A 16,698-nucleotide genomic window follows, 5' to 3' on the forward strand; every position below is an offset into this window, starting at 1 on the left:
TAAGACAAATAGTGATTGGTTTGATATTAAGAAATAATTATTTTAGATGTGTTAAATGGTATTGTGGTTATGTTAAAACTACTCAAAAAACCTTCTGATGCCATGTAAAAAAGAAGGCACTTCACCTCTGTGACATTCTCCCTCCAAAACCCATAACCCTGGTCTAATTATGAGAAAGACACTAGACAAACCCAAACTGAGTAACATTCTTTAAAATATCTGAGTAGTACTTCCCAAAACTGTCAAGGTCATCAAAAAAAGAAAAGTCTGAGAAACTAGGGAGACATGACAAATAAATGTAATTTGGGATCCTGGATGGGATCCTGGAACAGAAAAAGAATATTAGTGTAAAAAACAGTGAAATACAATGAAGTCTGGAATGTAGTTAATAACAATGTTCCAAAGATGGTTTCTGAGTTTTGACAACCATACCATGGTAATATGAGATAACATTAGAGAAAACCAGGTGAGGGTTATACAGGAATTCTGTTCTTTTTTACTTCTGTAAATCTAAAATTATTCCAAAATTTTAAAGTGTTTTTTTTTAAAGTACCCAAAAAAGTCCTTACTTTTTAGAAATACTTACTGGCAGGTTCAAGGGAATGACAGGATGTCTGGGTTTTGCTTTAAAATAATTCACTGGTTGGGGTGGGGCCATAAAGATGAAATGAGGCTGGTCTTTCATTGGTAATTGTTGAAGCTGAGTGATGGGTGCACAGGGATCAGTGTTAACTGTCTCCACTTCTTTATGCTTGGAAATTCCCATAATAAAAAGTTGACAATAAACAAATAAACAAACATACATTGACTCTGGAGCCAGAATGCCTAGGAAGTTAATCTGTTTGTGTGCTGCAGTTTTCTCACCAATATTATAAAGGGTAACTGTACTTGTCTCACGGGGTTGTTGTGAAAATTACATAAGTCAATACAGAGAAAGTTGGAATGATGATTGGCTATCATAACCAACTTATGGGGAGAGAGATGAGCACAGACCAAAGGCCACTGAGGCGAGCTATCTGTCTCCATTCTCTGACGCTGCTCAGTGCCCTTGCTTCCCTGCCCTCCTGGGCAGGGGAATCCTTGACGAATGAAAGGAAGAAGGGTTTGGGGCAACTCCAGGAACTAAGGAAAGACCTTGGCGCCCATTCTTGCAGAAAGTGGTGAGGCTAGCTGGGGACTGAGAGTAGTGTCCCTGATGTGGGCTCTGGGAATAGACCCTGGATTATGAATCACTCAGGGTTCCAGGGGCTGAGAGCAGCCAATATGCTGAAAAGGTGGGTTTGAGTGGCAGGTGGGTGTTCAATTCGAGGAAGAAGAGGGCAGCAGGGTTGGGTCATGCAGGCCTTTGGGAACTCTCCAAAAGTGAGATCTTTATTTCAGAAGCAGAGGAAGCCACTGGAGGGTGTTTAAGTGTGTGTGTGGGAGGATGAGTCACTTGATCAAACCTGTATTGGGACGCTGCCATGAGGAAAAGGGAGGGCTGAAAGTGGAAGCAGAGAGACCTGTTAGGAGGCTTCCACAGTGGCTCAGGAGCTAGAAGATGGGCCTGGTCTAGGACTATGGCAGTGGAGACCAGGGGATCTGAGAGCTGTTTAAGAGACGAGAACACTGGCCCTCTGGTTGTATTTAGAAAGTGAGGGAGAGGAAGGGGGTATACAGTAACTCCCAGGTTTCTTAGGAGTCAGCTGGGTGGTAGGTTGGTCTGCTTGCCCAGCTGGGAGCAGCGTGGAAGGGAACAGGTCTGAGGGGGAAGCTGAGTTCTTTAACATGAGTGGGTCACATGCACTGTGCTTTATGCAGGTTACTATGCTGGAGGAGGGGCACCTCAAATCCATACACTGTTACTGCCTTCCAGAGCCATGCCAAAAAGAGATACCAGCAATGGCTGCCAGAACAGAGCAGTCTCAAATGTGCGTTTATGGCTCCAGCCGTGATCGCCGCAAAGGGCTCAGTCCACTTCGAAGTTCTTGACAAAGGTCTGCCGCGTGACCGAATGTCCCAGAACAAGTACCAGAGAAAAACCCTCCCACAGACCTTTATTCAGCACATTACTATGTGTCTAGCTAGCCCCACCTCCGAGTTAGGATGGAGACAACGGAAAGGCCAGGATCAGCCCTGTCACTCAAAAGGTGCACACAGGGGTTAAGGAGACCAAGTCACCGGAGAGACAAGTATTAGAGGACCACAGAGCAGGCTGACTTACAAGGGTCCCACCTGGGGTGGCCAAAGACATGGGCAGGAGGGGGTCGGTACCCTAGTCCCACCAGGGGGTAATGTCACAGGGGGAAAGGGAGGAGGTGGGCCCGACTAAGCCCTGGCCAATGCACAGGGCCCAGGAAAGGGGGACAGCTGATGCAGGGTCACTCGATTTCAGGCAGAGGCACCCCTGACAGTGTCACCCTAGGTGGCACCCTACACTGGCAGGAAGATGCTAGCCTCACCTCAGACACCTACATGCAGAGATGGCTTATTATTTAAAGCAATTACAGTCCTGTTTTAACACGGGGACATTTTCTCAGAAGGCTTAGGAACACAGCTCCTTAATTCTCAGTGGAGCTCAGTGCACCCCGTTGCTGGAACCAGTTTCTCTACCACCATCACCACCAAAAAAACAACAAAAAACCCCACCGCACCGACCTCCCTACATTTCCTTTCTTCCTGCAAACTTCTTTTCTGCCCGCCTCCGCTGTCCCCCACCCCAGGCCACCCCAGGCCACCCCAGGCTCACTTCAGCCAAGTCTTCTGCCCTTTTCCTAATAAAGTCTATTTCCTCAGCCGGGGCCCAAGCGCACGCGGGGGGCTCGAGCGAGCGCGGCGGCCCGCGGCGTGGGAACGGCCCCTCCCCGCCCCGCCCCCAGCTGCGGGTTCGATCCCCGGCTCCGAGACCGAGGGTACGCTGGCGACGCCCTGCCGGGGGTCCCGGAGGAAAAGGACCACTGCTACGGTGCCCCGAGGAGCCCGAGCAAGTCGGACCGAGCCAGCACTCGGCGGCGCCCGGGCTCGGGTTCCGAGGCCCCAGGTCGCAGCCGGCGGGGCCGCGCACGTTCCCGGGCACGGGGACCCTCCCAGCGGCCGCCTGCCCCCGGAGATGACACAGCGTTTCGCTCGCACCCAGCTCTCCCGCAAGTCCTCGCTCCATCCCCGCAGGGCACCGGCCGGCCGACTCGCGGCGTCAGCGCACCGCCCGCGGGAGGGGACCGGAGTCGCGGGGCCGCGAGCGCCCCTCGGCTCGTGGCCCCGACCCGTCGCGCACGGAGGATCGGGGGAGGGCTGGGAGCGTGGCCGCGGGGCACCGATGCTGCCGGGGGCTCCTCCAGAAGCTCGGAAGGACGGTCAGTCCCCACCCGGGGAAAAAGGCAGAAGGCATCTCGGCCACGGTAACTTCTCGTGCAGGGCCGGGCTCGAACTTTCCGCCCGGAGCGGGCCGCCCCACAGCCCCGAGCGACCCTGCAGAAGCCGCTCGGACCCGGGCGCCCACATCCCCGGCCCGGCGGCGGCGGCCAATCACCGCGCGCCTCCGGAGGGAAAGGCTGGAGGGCGCGAGCAGCCGCAGAGCGACGGCGCCGACGGCCAATGGGGAGCCAAGGTGGGAGTCCTCGCTCACCCCGCTGACCAATGGAAAAGGAGTGGCTTTGGCCGAGGTCCCCGATCCAGTAGCTGCAGGCTCCGGGGTGGCCGCGGGGTCGAAGACCCTAGGGCTAAAGGGGATTTTGGAGACGAGTTTGCTCGCCCTCCCTGTGCCACCCGCTGACCCTCAGACCACAGCCCGGTCCTCACCTGCTGGAAGCGGGGCTTGCCCAGCTGGAAAGGAGGTGCATCGGCCGAGGCGCTGGCGGCACTTGCCGCTGCCGCCGATGCTGTAGTCGCTGTATCCGCCATGGCCACTGACGCCCGCAATCTCCGGCCCTTTTAAAATGTCCCTCCTCGGCCCCCGCCACAGCTACCTCTCCGGATTGGCCATAAGCAACCGCAGCGAGCCGGAGGCGCAAGGCGTTGTGGGGAGTGTAGTTTTCCTTGGGAAGGTGCTGGACAGCCCTAGACTGCGGAGTGTTGCACCGACTCAGACCAGGATTTGGTTCCCGCTGCCGGTTTTGCAGCCCGCGGCCAGAGTGCGTGTAGGACTCCAAGGTCCCAACGAAAGGGCCATGAACTGTCCCCTCGCTGGCTTCCTGCCCCTAGAAGTTTGAGTTGCTGTGGTGGGCATCACTCCTGGAGCTGCGGCTCAGAAGAGCCTTACTCAGCCGGGTCCCACCCGGGACCAGATGGGCCAGGACTCCAGGTGGAGTAGGGTTAATCTCCGAAGGCTTTCTGCAGGGAGTTGCACTGCGGATATTCATGCAATTTCTTCTGTCCCACCCTGCCTCTTGCCTCGTGCTCTGTGTCCACCCTGACAGTCCCTGCAGCCTGCTGTGCGCTCCCGGCCCTGGATCCTGGAGCATTCTCTACCTAGAAAACTCTTTTTATCTTAGCCTGACGCTGGCCCTCTTTATGGCCTAAGTGTAAACATTGTGTTTCCCAATCAATGGCCCTATTTCCACAAAACCCACTACATGCTCCTATAGCACGCAGCACTTCTTTTGCAGCCCTTGCATGTAAAATTATGGTTTTGAGTATCTGCCTTTCGTACTTTAAGGTCCACAGGACAGGAGTTGTGACTTTTTGATTCACTGCTAAGTCTTCAGTGCCAGGAATGGGAGAGCTCACAGCAGGAACTCAGGTATTTGTTGGCTGAGTTAAACTCAGGGAAGGCATGGTTCTTAGGAGCCTTAGCAGCCTCCACTTCCTTTTGCCAAGGAAGATCCTTCTTGGGGCTAACTCCTAGGCAGGAAGAGAACTGGGAGTGGGGACGGGTTCAGTGGTGTTCACCAAGCACTACAAGGACTTCAGGGAAGGGGGAGTACTGCAGACTGTAAAGCAAGGCACCAGCGGGGACAATGAACACAAGGGGGGAAGAAGAGGGAGCTTCCCGTTTCACACAAGACAGAATACTTGTTTCACCCTCGGGAACCCCACGTCGGGTCTCCTTGGTCTTGTGGTGAGGTGCGCGGTTGGCTCATGCCTTCTCACGCGTTTCTGAACAATGCATGATCCGTAGCTGTCAGCTCCTCATCCTCCAACGCTGGGACCACAATAAACAGACTTTCCTAAAGCTGGAGATTCTCACTGGCCATGAAGAACCGTTAGTATCTCGGGTTGGTAGCTCATCTTTCCCAACTATACGAAGTGGCCTGAGGACAGGAATCAAGTATTTTACCCTCTGTGTTCCCCAGCCGCTGCTCTGATGTTAGCACAGGGACCGTGTCATCCAAGAACGCCATCACCTGCCTTCTCCCCCAGGAAGCCTGCTTCAACGCTCATCTAACCAGGAACACAACAGAGCCACCTGCAGTCTGTGAACTTTTTATTCTTCATAAAGTGCTCGAAACATGAAGAACAAGGTCTTTATAAACAGGAGTTACATCTAGGAAGACAAATGGCAAAGCAGAACCATGCCTGCTCCCTGCCCACCCCACCTGCAGCTCTCTTCCAACTCGTGGCCAGGAGCAGAAACATCCAGCAAGAACCTTGGGCTTCAACTCCAAACTTCCAAAGACATCCCTGACCTGAGCATTCTGGAGACCCACAATCAAGAATGAGTGGAAGGTCAGTGTCAGCTGGGACTGAATAGAACCCAGAGGAACACCTAGTAGAGGAGTGATCCCCTTCCCCCAGAAGAGATTCCCATCCAACCCTCAATGACCCCCCCAAAAAAAACATGACTGATGTCCTAAGTACCTGTGGATACTTCCCTCAGCTTTGATGAGTGGTCCTTAAGGTAGATAACATTACAGGGGCTCTCCCCCATATGTGGGGCAACTCTGCTTCGTCCTGGCAGAAGACATCCCCCTCCCCAAGCAGATCTCCTTCCAAGGCCTTCCAAGTGATCCCAGAGAGTGACCCCACAGGCTAGCTCATGAAAAAGAGGCGATCAAGGAGCTCTCACCTCCTTACTGGGTCAAAACTAACTGCCTTCAGCACCTCCGCATCCCACAACTTTGCTAAGGCAGGGTGCCCCAAGCTACCAAATGTCCCCTGCAGATGCTGTGGGGAAACCTGCTGTTTTTCTGCAAGCAAACCAGGGCTGGGCCAAAGGACAGACACTTTGTTTCAAAGTGCACTGCAGCCAAGCCAGTCAAGGCTACGGGGAAAGGGACAGGCTGGACAGCAGGTAGTGGATAGATGGGAAGACAATAAAGGCTTTTTCCTAAGTATAGGCAGAGTGGGACCTCCCACTACCAGAAAGTAATTTTCCCCCAGGAACCCCCTCAATTGGTGTTGAAGGAGTAAGAGAAGATAGCAGGTAGGCAAAAGGAGCAGCAGCAGCTTGGCCGGACCCTTAACTGAAATTAACTCTAGGGGAGGGCAGAGCACACAAGAGGGCTGCCCCAACCTCCATTTCCATTCTTAGGGTCCTGCCAGATCCAGCCCCATGTGCTCAACAGGGAGGGAGAGGGGCGCCAAACAGGGGGCAGAGTCTACATCCAGAGGCTCTTGACTCCACCCACAAAAGGCACATTTTAATCAGGTTCTAAAAGTTCAAATCCTGTAGCAGCACAGAGTTTTGGCATCTGGACAGGCAACAAGAACAGAGATGGAGGCTTGATCCCCAAACATAAACAACCCAAAGCCCCGAGGCCTGGGTGGCCCACACCTTGGAGGGGCATGAGGAGGTGGTCTCTCCACACTTGCCCCAGTTCTCCAAACATTTACACAGGACACTCATGGACAGGTCAGAAGAGGAGCACAGGGACCGGCACATCACCTTCCTCCATCCATACCACATCTGCTCCTCAAACAGCTAGAGACAGACTCCGGACATGGCAGACACGACACTAGACCATACAGGCTCCTTGCTTTTGGGGGAACCGACATGAGGTTGAAGAGTAGGTGCCCTGGTCACATACAAATGGGCAACCTGGTTCCTGCCACAGCCCTAGTAATACTAGGAGCCGTCCAGGGGCCGGAGGGAGATGAAGAGGACAGGGTTTAGCTGTGAAAGAAATGGCTGACCATCCCTGTAGGGCAATAAAGTATGTCCCAGATACCACATCAAATTGCAGCTCACCCCTGCTCTGTCTTGAGGGCTAAATTCATTGTTCCAATTTCTGGAGCCCCCAAAGCTAAGGGGTATGAAAACAGGCAGGTAGGTGAGACCCACCTCTAATAAGAGTCCAAAGGCCCTCCTTCCAGCAGCCCCAGTTGAGGCAGGAGGGAGGGAGAGCAAGGGGTGACAACAGAGGACAGACTGTACCCTGCCCCAAGTGAGTAAGTTCAGCAGGAGTAGGGAGGGTGTGAGCCCTGTTTGAGCAACCCTCCCAGGGGGTGGGGGTGACGAGGGCTACTTGGGGGAGTCAGGGGGGATCTGCAGCAGTGTGGGCGAGGTCTCCATGATCCGCACCAGCAGCCGGTCAATGTAGCTCTCCAGCTCCTGCACGTGCTCGTCCCGCTGGCTCAGCTCCCGCTCCCGCTGCAGGAGCAGGCTGATGAGTTCATCATGGGTCAGATGGTAGTACTTGGCCGACTGGTCCAGCACACCAGAATCCTGAGGTCAGATGGAATCAGAGTGAGCCAGGCACCCTCAGGCCTACCTGCCTGCCTTCCCACCGACACCCCAGGCCCCTGAAGCTGTGTGTCTCCAATGCCAGAAATGGCCTAACTGGCTTCAGGGCTATGGCATGTGAGACCAGACCTGCTCCTTGCTCCACCCTGCCCAGCACCCTGTTTCTAAATTCAAGACACCTGACCTCTCTCCCCAGCACCACATGTCTGATCTGATCTCCTGTGGCATCGTGCTAGGCCTCACCTTCAACCTCTTGGTGTCCGCAGTCTGGCCAACCTGGGAGGCCGGAGCCACAGTCTGAACGCTGCCAGATGTGACTGTCTTGAGCTTCTCCAACCCACTGCTCAGGGCTGTGCTCAGACTGGAGCGGGACTGCTTCCTGTCAGGGCTGCCCTCCACAGGGGCAGCACTGAGGGGCTTCACAGGATGGGGACTGTGGAGACAGACAGGAGATGCGTTATGGGGAGGAATGTGCAGCACAAGGAAAAGGTGGGGCCACAGGTCTGCTGAACAGAGACCCACCACTTGGTGGTGGCTGCCCCTATACAGCCAAGGCCTCAGAGCAGCATTCCTCAGCACCCCACCCTCTGTCCCCTCCCCATTTCTCTCCCTCAGGTGACCCCACCCCTTCACAGGGACAGCAGAGGCCTCCTACAAACTTCTCTGCACCTATTCCCAGTCTTTGCCAAGGCCACCCCCTCCACCCATCTTCCCTCCATCCTTTTGTGTATTGTAACCTTCCTCTGGTTGGGGGGTGGGTAAGTAACCCTCCCAGTTTCCCAATTTTCCCAGGACTATGGGGATTCCCAGGAGGTGAAACTTTCGGTGCTAAAACCAGGAAGGAGCTGGGCAAACTGGGACACTTGGTTGCCCACCTCTCTCCACTGGTTGCTTCCCCTCAGCATTTACACCGGCCTGAAAAACCCTCCTTTAACCTTGTGTCTGCCCGGCTACCACCCTCAGTCATCCCCCTCTTCTTTCTTCTCACCAGGCCTCTCTGGAGCACGGACACTATATTCTGTCTCTACAAGTTCTTACCTGCACTGACTCCTCAGCCCACAGAGCAGGATGTCAGCCCCCACCAGCCCATCACAAGTGTTCCTGCTGAGAACCCCCAGTTCTCACCTTCCTGACCTCTCTGTGGAGTTGACTCTTGGACACTCCTTCCTTGGGCTGCTCTCCTCCCTCTTCACCCCCCTCCCCCCCCAAGCCCTTCTCTGCTTTTCCAACTTCTAATAGCCCCTTCTCAGTCTTAAACGCATGTCTGCCCGAGAGTTCGCTCCCCTCCACCCCCTCACAGCCATCTCCAGCCTAGACCTCAGCCCTGAGTTCTAGACCCATGAAGACAGTTCAGGCTGGCTTACTCCACTTGGGGTCCACCCCAGGCACATCACCCTCCCCTCCATGCCTGCCCTTTCCTGTGCTCCCCAAAGGTGAGTGGCACTATTAGCCTGCCATGGCTCTAGTCAGAAACCTGGGAATCTCTGAATCCCTCGCTTTGGCTTTAGCCTTAACAACCTTCTTACCTACTCTCATCCCACCCCCTCCTCTCCAGCGAGGGCTCGCTAAACCTTCCTCCCTCTGGCCACAACTGCTGAGTCAGCTCCCTGGTGAAGTCCTGCCCACCTCCAACCACCCTTCCCAATACATGTGCTGTGGGATCATGATTTCAGCCTCCCTCTCAGTGTCAGAAAAAAAGTCTCTAACACAACTGGCCCCTGGCCTTTCCTCCTGGCCCTCCGCCTGATACACTCCAGCCAGAAAACAGGCTCTCCCTCACCTTTAGGTGCTTACAAAAGCTGATCCTGTCTGGAATGCTGCCCCTTCGCCTGTGGGCTTGCTAACTCCTACTCAGGTTTCAAAGTGTGCAAAACCACTGCCTCCAATAAACCTTCCTGATTCCCCCAGACTGACTAAGATGTCCCTCCTCTGGGATCCCCCAGCACCATGTACCTGTGACAGTTACCCAAATTGCAAGCAGCATGCCCCTGACTCAGTTAACCTACTCCTAAGGGACCTCTGAAAAATTATGTTTACTTCACCATTAGAGAGTAGGAAGCAAAATAGCAGAGGCCAAGGCCCTGGAATCCACTGAAGACAGGCTCCCCTACATCCAGGAAGTCCACTTTGTTACTCAGGAGAGGCCATAGACTCAGGCTCACAGCCTGGGAAGAGTGGCAGAGAGCCCAGGCAGGGGCAGGCAGCAGGGAAAAGAACACATCTCAGGCTGTCCTTCCCATCCAAGAGTGTGCATTAGGGAAGGGGGTGTAAAAGCAGCTCTAATACCACCTGTGGGCTGTGCTGGGGGCACGGAGGAGTCCCAGGGAGTTATACAAACACCCTGAATGAGGGACAGGAGTCCTGGGCTCCTGGTCTGATTGCCCTCCTGCATCTGAGGGACCCTGTACCCTGGAACTCTCATGGACTCCATGTCCCCATCTGAGAAATGGGGACACCTCAATTTGGCCCATCCACTCCATGATCTAAGGAACATGACAAGCACAGGCATGAAGCCAACTATGAAGAGAATAAGACTTGTAAAAAGTGGCAAGTGTAAGCAGAACTGCTGGAATACAGCAGGGCCAGCTGAGGACACTGGGAAGCTGTACCCACCTCCTCTCCCACCTCTGGGAATGGCCTCACCGCCTACCATTGCAGCAGCACCCAGGGTAGCCCAGACTGCTTCCCATCCCTTCTCATAGACCAGCCCTGGCCCCTGGGCCTTCCCTTCATGCTTCACTTCCAACTTCTGCACTGGGTTGGAACTCCCTGGGACTACAGCGGGGACAACATCTTTCATTCCTGTCAAGTGTCTGGCACACACTGGATGCTCAGTGAATTTGGAGAACTGAATGCAGGAGCAGGGGGCTGGGCCTCCCAGAGGCCAGTGCTGGAGCCTGCCCTGCTCATCAGAGACAGTGGCACCTCTGCTCCCCTCACTGCTTCACTCAGGTCCCCTAGAGTGCTGGCGCCCTCTGGACTTTGCTGCCCCTGCTAAATCACACCCTGCCACCCCCCAGTGACCTGGATACCCCTCATCAGCCACCCAGTAAGGTTGCAGCCTCATAATTCTTCCAAAACAGACCAATGCCACAGTGACCACAGTCACACAGGCAAACACTGTCAACTCAGCACAGTTCCAAGCGCCTGGGGACCACCCCAAAGGCACAAACACAAACCACTGAAGCACTGGTGAGGCTAGAGAGGCTTTCTCCTGAGGGTCACACATGTGGGAAGCATTTATTTTTTCTTTTTTTCCTCCAATGGTATCTCCGCCTTCCTCTCTGTCCTCTGGCTGCCTTCACAGCCTCTTACCCTGGGGCCTGGGGCAGAGGACTGTTGCAGAGGATGGGAGGGGTGGGGAGTGTATGACAAGCTTCACTGTCCCTGGCCCCAGTGGCTAAGCACCCTAGCTCTCATCTCCCTTCCCCTGCTGACTGCTCCCTTCCCCTCCCTTCCTCTCCTCTCCCCACCCCATTCATCACCCCCTGCATTTCATCAGTGTTGTCATCCCCCAAAGTCCTGGTTTGTGGGGGACACCTGCTGGTCCAAGGCCCCAAAAAGGAGGCAGTTTCAGAGCCGGTACCACAGAAGGCTCATGTCTTCAAAGCCACCCACCTCTGGAGGGGCTGAGGCTGAACTGTGAACATCTCAGCCCTTGGACTGCATTGCCCCCTTCCACCCCCTTCCTCCTGGACAGTGCTATCGGGGTGGCTGCTCACCTGGCATTGGGCTGTGGCTCCTCAGCTGGTCGTGTCTCCAAGGGCAGAAGCACAAGCGGGGAGGCTGGGGTGGCTGCAGCGTGGTCCTCCCCAAGTGGGGTGGGGGAGCCCCCAGGGGGGGAGGCTGGCTCCCCAGAGGGCGGGGAGAAAGAGGTCAGGGGCCAGGCTCCAGGCAGAGGACAGCACGGAGAACTGGGCCCCTCGGGGCAGTGGCTGGCCCGGGGTGGGAGAGGGGGCGGTGGAAAGGCAGGCTCTGGGGGTGTGGACAGCTCTTCTGATCCAGAGTGAATGGAAGATTCCCTGGACTCTGGAGGGGATGTGGACGGGAGGCTCGGGGGATCTCGGCTCCCCTGAGACAAGAAGGGGTTCAAGGCATCCTTCTCCAAAGCCCACATGTCAGGCTGTTGGGAGCTGCCCAGCAGGGGCCCCAGCCCCTCTCCTGCTGGTTCCTGGCTCTGGGGCTCAGAAGCCTCCGGACCTTCTCCTCTCTCCAGAGCTCCCCAGATCTGCTGGCTCTGAAGAGCCACACTCTTTGAGTACGAGGATATGGGGACAGGACCCTCAGGGCAGCTGGCGGGCAGAGATAAACAGGGCCCAGGCACAGGAGGGCTGGCATCCTCCACTGGCTCTTCCAGGCTTGGCTCACCCAGCAGGGTTCCAGAAGAATAGCTGTCAGACTCGGAGCCTGGCTCCTTGCTGTCCTCCTTGGCCTCCTGGGGACCAGCAGCCAGTGCACTTGGGGAGGAGTCATCTTCTCCTGTCTCTGGCCCCCTGCCACGCAGCCCCAGGGTGGCCTTCTCCTCCGCCTCCTCCTGGTAATCGGAGCGTATGAAGAGGCGGGGCGGCTTGGGAGGCAGCGTGCTGGGCTGCAGCCCCTTGTCCAGCGTCCACTCGGGTTTGGGCTCTGGCTCTAGCTCCTCCTGAGGAAGCTCCTGGCTCCCCTTGGGGCTCACAGGTTCTGGTGACTCTGGCTTCCCCTGGGGAGGGGGCAGTTCATCAGACCCTCCCTGTATGACTGGGGAGGACATCTCAGCTGCAGGAGAAAGGGTGACCACATCCCAAGGCCAGGAACTGTCGACTGTATTGAGCTCCTGCAAAAGCTGGTTTTGGCCTCTGGGGGGCTCCTCATCCTGGCCCTCCGGGGTGTCGCCTGGGCCGGGCAGCCTCTCCCACACACTGATCACTTCTGGGGAGCTGAACAGAGATGCGCCACTGTCTGCTGGACTCTGCCCTGCTTCCCCTCCTGGGGCCACCAGCTCCCTGTCTGCTTCAGAGGATGAGGCTTGCGGGTGCAAGGCTGACGCAGAGGGCAGGCCGGCCTCTACAGACCCCAGAGGCCCTAGGTCGGCGGCACTCAGGCTCTGGTCGTCTAGTCCCAAGTCCAGAGGAACCCTGGGCTCCGGCCACTCGTTGCTCCCACCTCTTCCTCCTCCCCCTGGGTCCCCCTGGGGCTCAGCTGCCTCCACTGTCATGGCCCCAGGGCCTGGGTCTTGCAGCCCAGTCGCCTCCAGCCCCACTCCTGCAGGGGCCAGGATCTCGCTCCTGGCCTCTGGACACAGCCTGCTGGCAGCAAAGATGTTGAAGGTGTCGTCCCACTCAGGCGGGGCTTTCCCAGGGGAGGCCAGGGGGGTGGGGCTGGCCCTGGAGGCACTGGGGAGAGAGGGAGCAGGTGAAGGAGAGTTTAGTGCTATGTTGGCAATGAGTTCCTCGAAGAAAGGGTTGCTCTGCAAGGAGGTGAGGAACGGGTTGGTGAGACCCAAGAATCCAGATGGGGTGGCTTCGGGGGCGGCGGCGGTGGTGGCAGCAGCAGTGGCAGCAGCGGGGGAGGCGGCTGCAAAAAGGTTAGTGCTTAGCATGGGAGCAGCGGTGGGAGCAGGAGTGGGGGGGGCCGGAGCACAGGGGGAGCAGGGGAGGTGGTGAGGAAGAGCAGCTGGGTCAGGTTCTACCTGAGGAGACACGTCCAGGCTGTGGAGGGAGACAAAACCGTGAGCCTCCTGGTTAATGCCAAGACTGGAAACGCCCCTGCTGAGTACCACGCCCCCTGCCCCCCACCTGGGGGAGGTGCCACAGGACGAGGTGTCACATGCCACACAGGCTGGGTTCAGGCACATGTGTAGGCCAGGGGACAGAGGGAAGACCCAACATGTGACATATATTAGGCACCATCCAAGGAGGAAGATGCTGAGCAGAGTTCATTTAATCCTCACACCAACCCTGGGAAGCAATAATCCCATTTCACAGGCAGGGCCCCAACCTAAACCAAGTGTTCTTTCCACTATCCCATGCTGAATAGTCTACTCAACACCAGGATTATTCCTGACGAACGACCAGAAAGTGCCTGACACCCTTCAAGGACTGGCTTGGAGGGACAGAGACCAGAGAAAGGCCAGCCTAGGTATCTGGCTGGACAAAGCAGCACTACCAGAGACATGTCTGGCTTCTGCTGACCCCTCATAGAAACAGGAAGTAATCATGGGCTGTTGTCAGGCAAGACAAGGTGTCAATACATAACTGTCCAAGAAGGACAGAGAGTCACTGCCGAGGACATCTACTGTCAGGCGTCCACAGGGACCGGCACCAGCAGACAGTGCCCCATACCAACAGTATCCCGTACCAACAGTCTTGAAAGTGGATGGGGAGACAAAGGCTGGAACATGGACCCAGAGGCAGTAGCAGCAACTCTGGAAATCACTCGGGACCTCCTGGGGTCCCCCACACAGACCCTTGGCTCCCCTGGGAAATCCATGCCATGGTAGTGAACCTACACGCCCCAAAACCCTAGAGAACAATTGTTGGCCTGCACGTGTCCTCTCCAGAGTCCTCTGTGGGAGGGGGCATCACCTGCATTTACACCTGGTCTACAGTGTGCAGCGAACTTTAGGGAGGTGGGCAGGGGCAGACTGAAACTAGAGCTCTCAGTTTCCCAGGACACTGTCTGAGCCCCATCTTCCAGCTTCCACTCTAAGCCCCAAGGCCCCAATTCCTTGACCCGTGCCCAAGTAAACACATCCTGGGAACTCCTACACATTCATCTTCTCCACTCAAGTTGCTTCTCCCAACAGGGAAATCCTGGGGGTGAGCCACGAGCTGACAGAAGTCAGGCTTCCTCCGTCAGCCCACGAGGGCTGCAGAGTGGGATAGAGGGCCATTTAGGGAAAGAGGCCAAGAAGTCTGGAGCTTACCAGGACTCTTCTGAGAATCAGGGCCCCGGACAGAGCAGGCCCCACACAGAGCTAGGCAGAGGCAGGACCAGCTTGTCCAAACCACCATGGGCAGAAGACTGGAAGGAATCAGTTCAATCAGCAGCAAAGGTGGGCTTCCCAACAGTCTGCAAGCCTGTGAGCCCAGCCTCACAGGCAGCACATCCAGTTCCCCACCCCCTGGGTTTCTCCTAAGAATCCAGCTTCCAGAGACTCTCCTGACCCTATTTTTGCCCTACAATAATTCCCCATCCAAGGGCAGATTCTCAGTCTCATGGTACAATCTAGAGATGGAGGGAGAGGAGATTAAAAAGTCCCTTCTACTCCCACCCTATTGGGCTTCCCAGCACCATTCTGCCTCTATCTATGGTCACAACATGGGAGAAAGAGAGAGAATCCTAGGCCCAGAGTCCCAACCAATGCAAACATCCCTTCTCCCTTCATTTCAGGCAGGCCCCAGGGCCAACGCACACATGCCTACCTTGGGGACCAAGGACAGCAATGTACCACCACTCCGTGGGTCAAGACCCTGCCTTGAGGTGCTCCCCACTGGAGCACCCATAAAGGATGCAGCCAGCCCTGCCAGCAGGCCTCAGTGCCCCAGAACAGGGCTGGGGTACTTTGAGCCACCTCTTTCCCCAGTCTCCTTTATGACGAGTGGCCAGAGAGACCTGGGGGACAAGAGCTCCATCAACATTAAATAGCATAAAGCTCAGCCCCAGTCTGGCCCCACTCACCCTTGCAGTTTTGCTGCAGTCTGGCTGCAGTCTGAACTATAAGGTAGCAGAGCAGCAAGGAAGTAGGCTGGAGCCCCAGGCTAGGCTGGCAACCCCCTACTGGCTCCCCAGAGGTATATACAGACCCGTTGGTATGGAACCAGCAAACAGCTCTCCCTGGAGTAAGGAACTCCAGGTGCCAGGCCCAGCAGGCTCCCCAGAGCTGGACAGGCTCCCTCTAAGAGCATCCTGTATATCCCTCCTATGTAGCAACAAACCCTTCCCCCACACCTCCCTCACCCTCGCTCCACAAGATGCACATTCTAAAGATTCTCACTTTGAAATATCCCCTCCCTTCCATTCCACCTGGCACAGGTCAGAGACACGTTCCCACATGTGGTTAGCTTTGCAGGTTATGCTCTAAAAACAGACATAAACACCTGCATCCCAGAACTCACAGTGCCAGCCTAGCACAGTGCCATGCCCCTGCCAGGCAGTGGGGCTTCAACATATGCTGATTTGCCTTCTCTTTTAGGATCAAAAGTTGGGGAAAGAAATGATAAATCAAAGGGCTCTGCCCCTTCAAGCTATGGAAATAAAACTTTAGGGCCTGCGGAAACTTTGAACAATTGGTTCGACCTGCCATTTAACTCAGGAATCACCTGCTCACTCTATTAGCCCCTCTTCTTAAGCACTGTCACTGGGCAGCTCACTATACCACTGGACTGCCTCTGTAGCTGGAGGCCAGAATTCACTGGTGGACAGCTCTTCCTTTGGCTGAGATCAGCTCTGTGTCCTTTTACTTCCACGCACTGATCCCAGAAATGGCATGTGGATCTGCAAAGGCTCTCCACCAGGCAGTCCCCCAAAAGGCCAAAGCCAGCCTTTGAGGCATAACCGCCCCCAGCCAACATGCCCTTCAACCACCTCTCCTAAGACATGACCTCCTGTCATCTGTCTGAGATGTGCCCGATGGTCAAGAAACATGTCTGGGAGACTGGACATATCCTCTGCCATCATCTGGGCACAACAAGGTGACATAGTGGGGCCTTGTGAGCTGAAGGGAAACCATATAATTTATCTTCCAAACCAGAACATTTTAAATATGCTAAAGAGACTATTAACTATACCAGGAAAGCAGGCACAAACAGGATGCACAGCCACATTAACTCTAAGTCACTGGGCACACAGCATAGTTACTCATTTACTCCACTGAGAATGCAAGCTCTTTCGGTGACCACTGCACACTCCAGGCTCATGAGGACTTTGCCCACCACCCCGTGAGGGGCCAGGGCAGAGGCAGAGATCGTGAAAGGCCACAGTACACATGCCTCTGTGCTGTACCACACTTACCCCCAAGTAAAACAATGTTTGCATTCACCACTTGCTCCCCTACTGTGCACAAAGTTCTATGGTCAGTGTGATGGGAGGAAGGAAAGGGGACAGAGTGATCTGCCCTA

At 55.6% G+C, this 16,698-nt stretch overlaps 2 protein-coding genes across 6 annotated transcripts in view; both read right to left on the minus strand.

Moving 5' to 3' along the window:
* The window catches only part of SFXN5 (sideroflexin 5), a 97,774-nt gene extending 93,858 nt beyond the window's left edge, over positions 1 to 3,916 (minus strand). For all 3 annotated transcript variants that reach the window (XM_087823631.1, XM_087823632.1, XM_016202590.2), the window contains exon 1: positions 3,778 to 3,916. In XM_087823631.1, the coding sequence (XP_087679757.1) occupies positions 3,778 to 3,879 (102 nt within the window). In that variant the 5' untranslated portion in view covers positions 3,880 to 3,916. The remainder of the gene's footprint in view (positions 1 to 3,777) is intronic.
* A 1,470-nt stretch (positions 3,917 to 5,386) lies between these two features.
* RAB11FIP5 (RAB11 family interacting protein 5) overlaps positions 5,387 to 16,698 on the minus strand; it is a 35,279-nt gene continuing 23,967 nt past the window's right edge. The window contains exons 4-6 of one of the 3 annotated variants that reach the window (XM_087823634.1): positions 11,323 to 12,972; positions 7,844 to 8,033; positions 5,387 to 7,582 (exon numbers count right to left, since the gene is read on the minus strand). In XM_087823634.1, the coding sequence (XP_087679760.1) occupies positions 7,379 to 7,582; positions 7,844 to 8,033; positions 11,323 to 12,972 (2,044 nt within the window). In that variant the 3' untranslated portion in view covers positions 5,387 to 7,378. Of the gene's footprint in view, positions 7,583 to 7,843; positions 8,034 to 11,322; positions 13,288 to 16,698 lie in introns of all 3 variants that reach the window. The other 2 variants (XM_016202499.2, XM_087823635.1) reach the window with 2 other exon arrangements.

This window comes from Miniopterus natalensis, chromosome 13, assembly GCF_054644295.1.
Source record: "Miniopterus natalensis isolate mMinNat1 chromosome 13, mMinNat1.hap1, whole genome shotgun sequence".
Lineage (NCBI taxonomy): Eukaryota > Metazoa > Chordata > Mammalia > Chiroptera > Miniopteridae > Miniopterus > Miniopterus natalensis.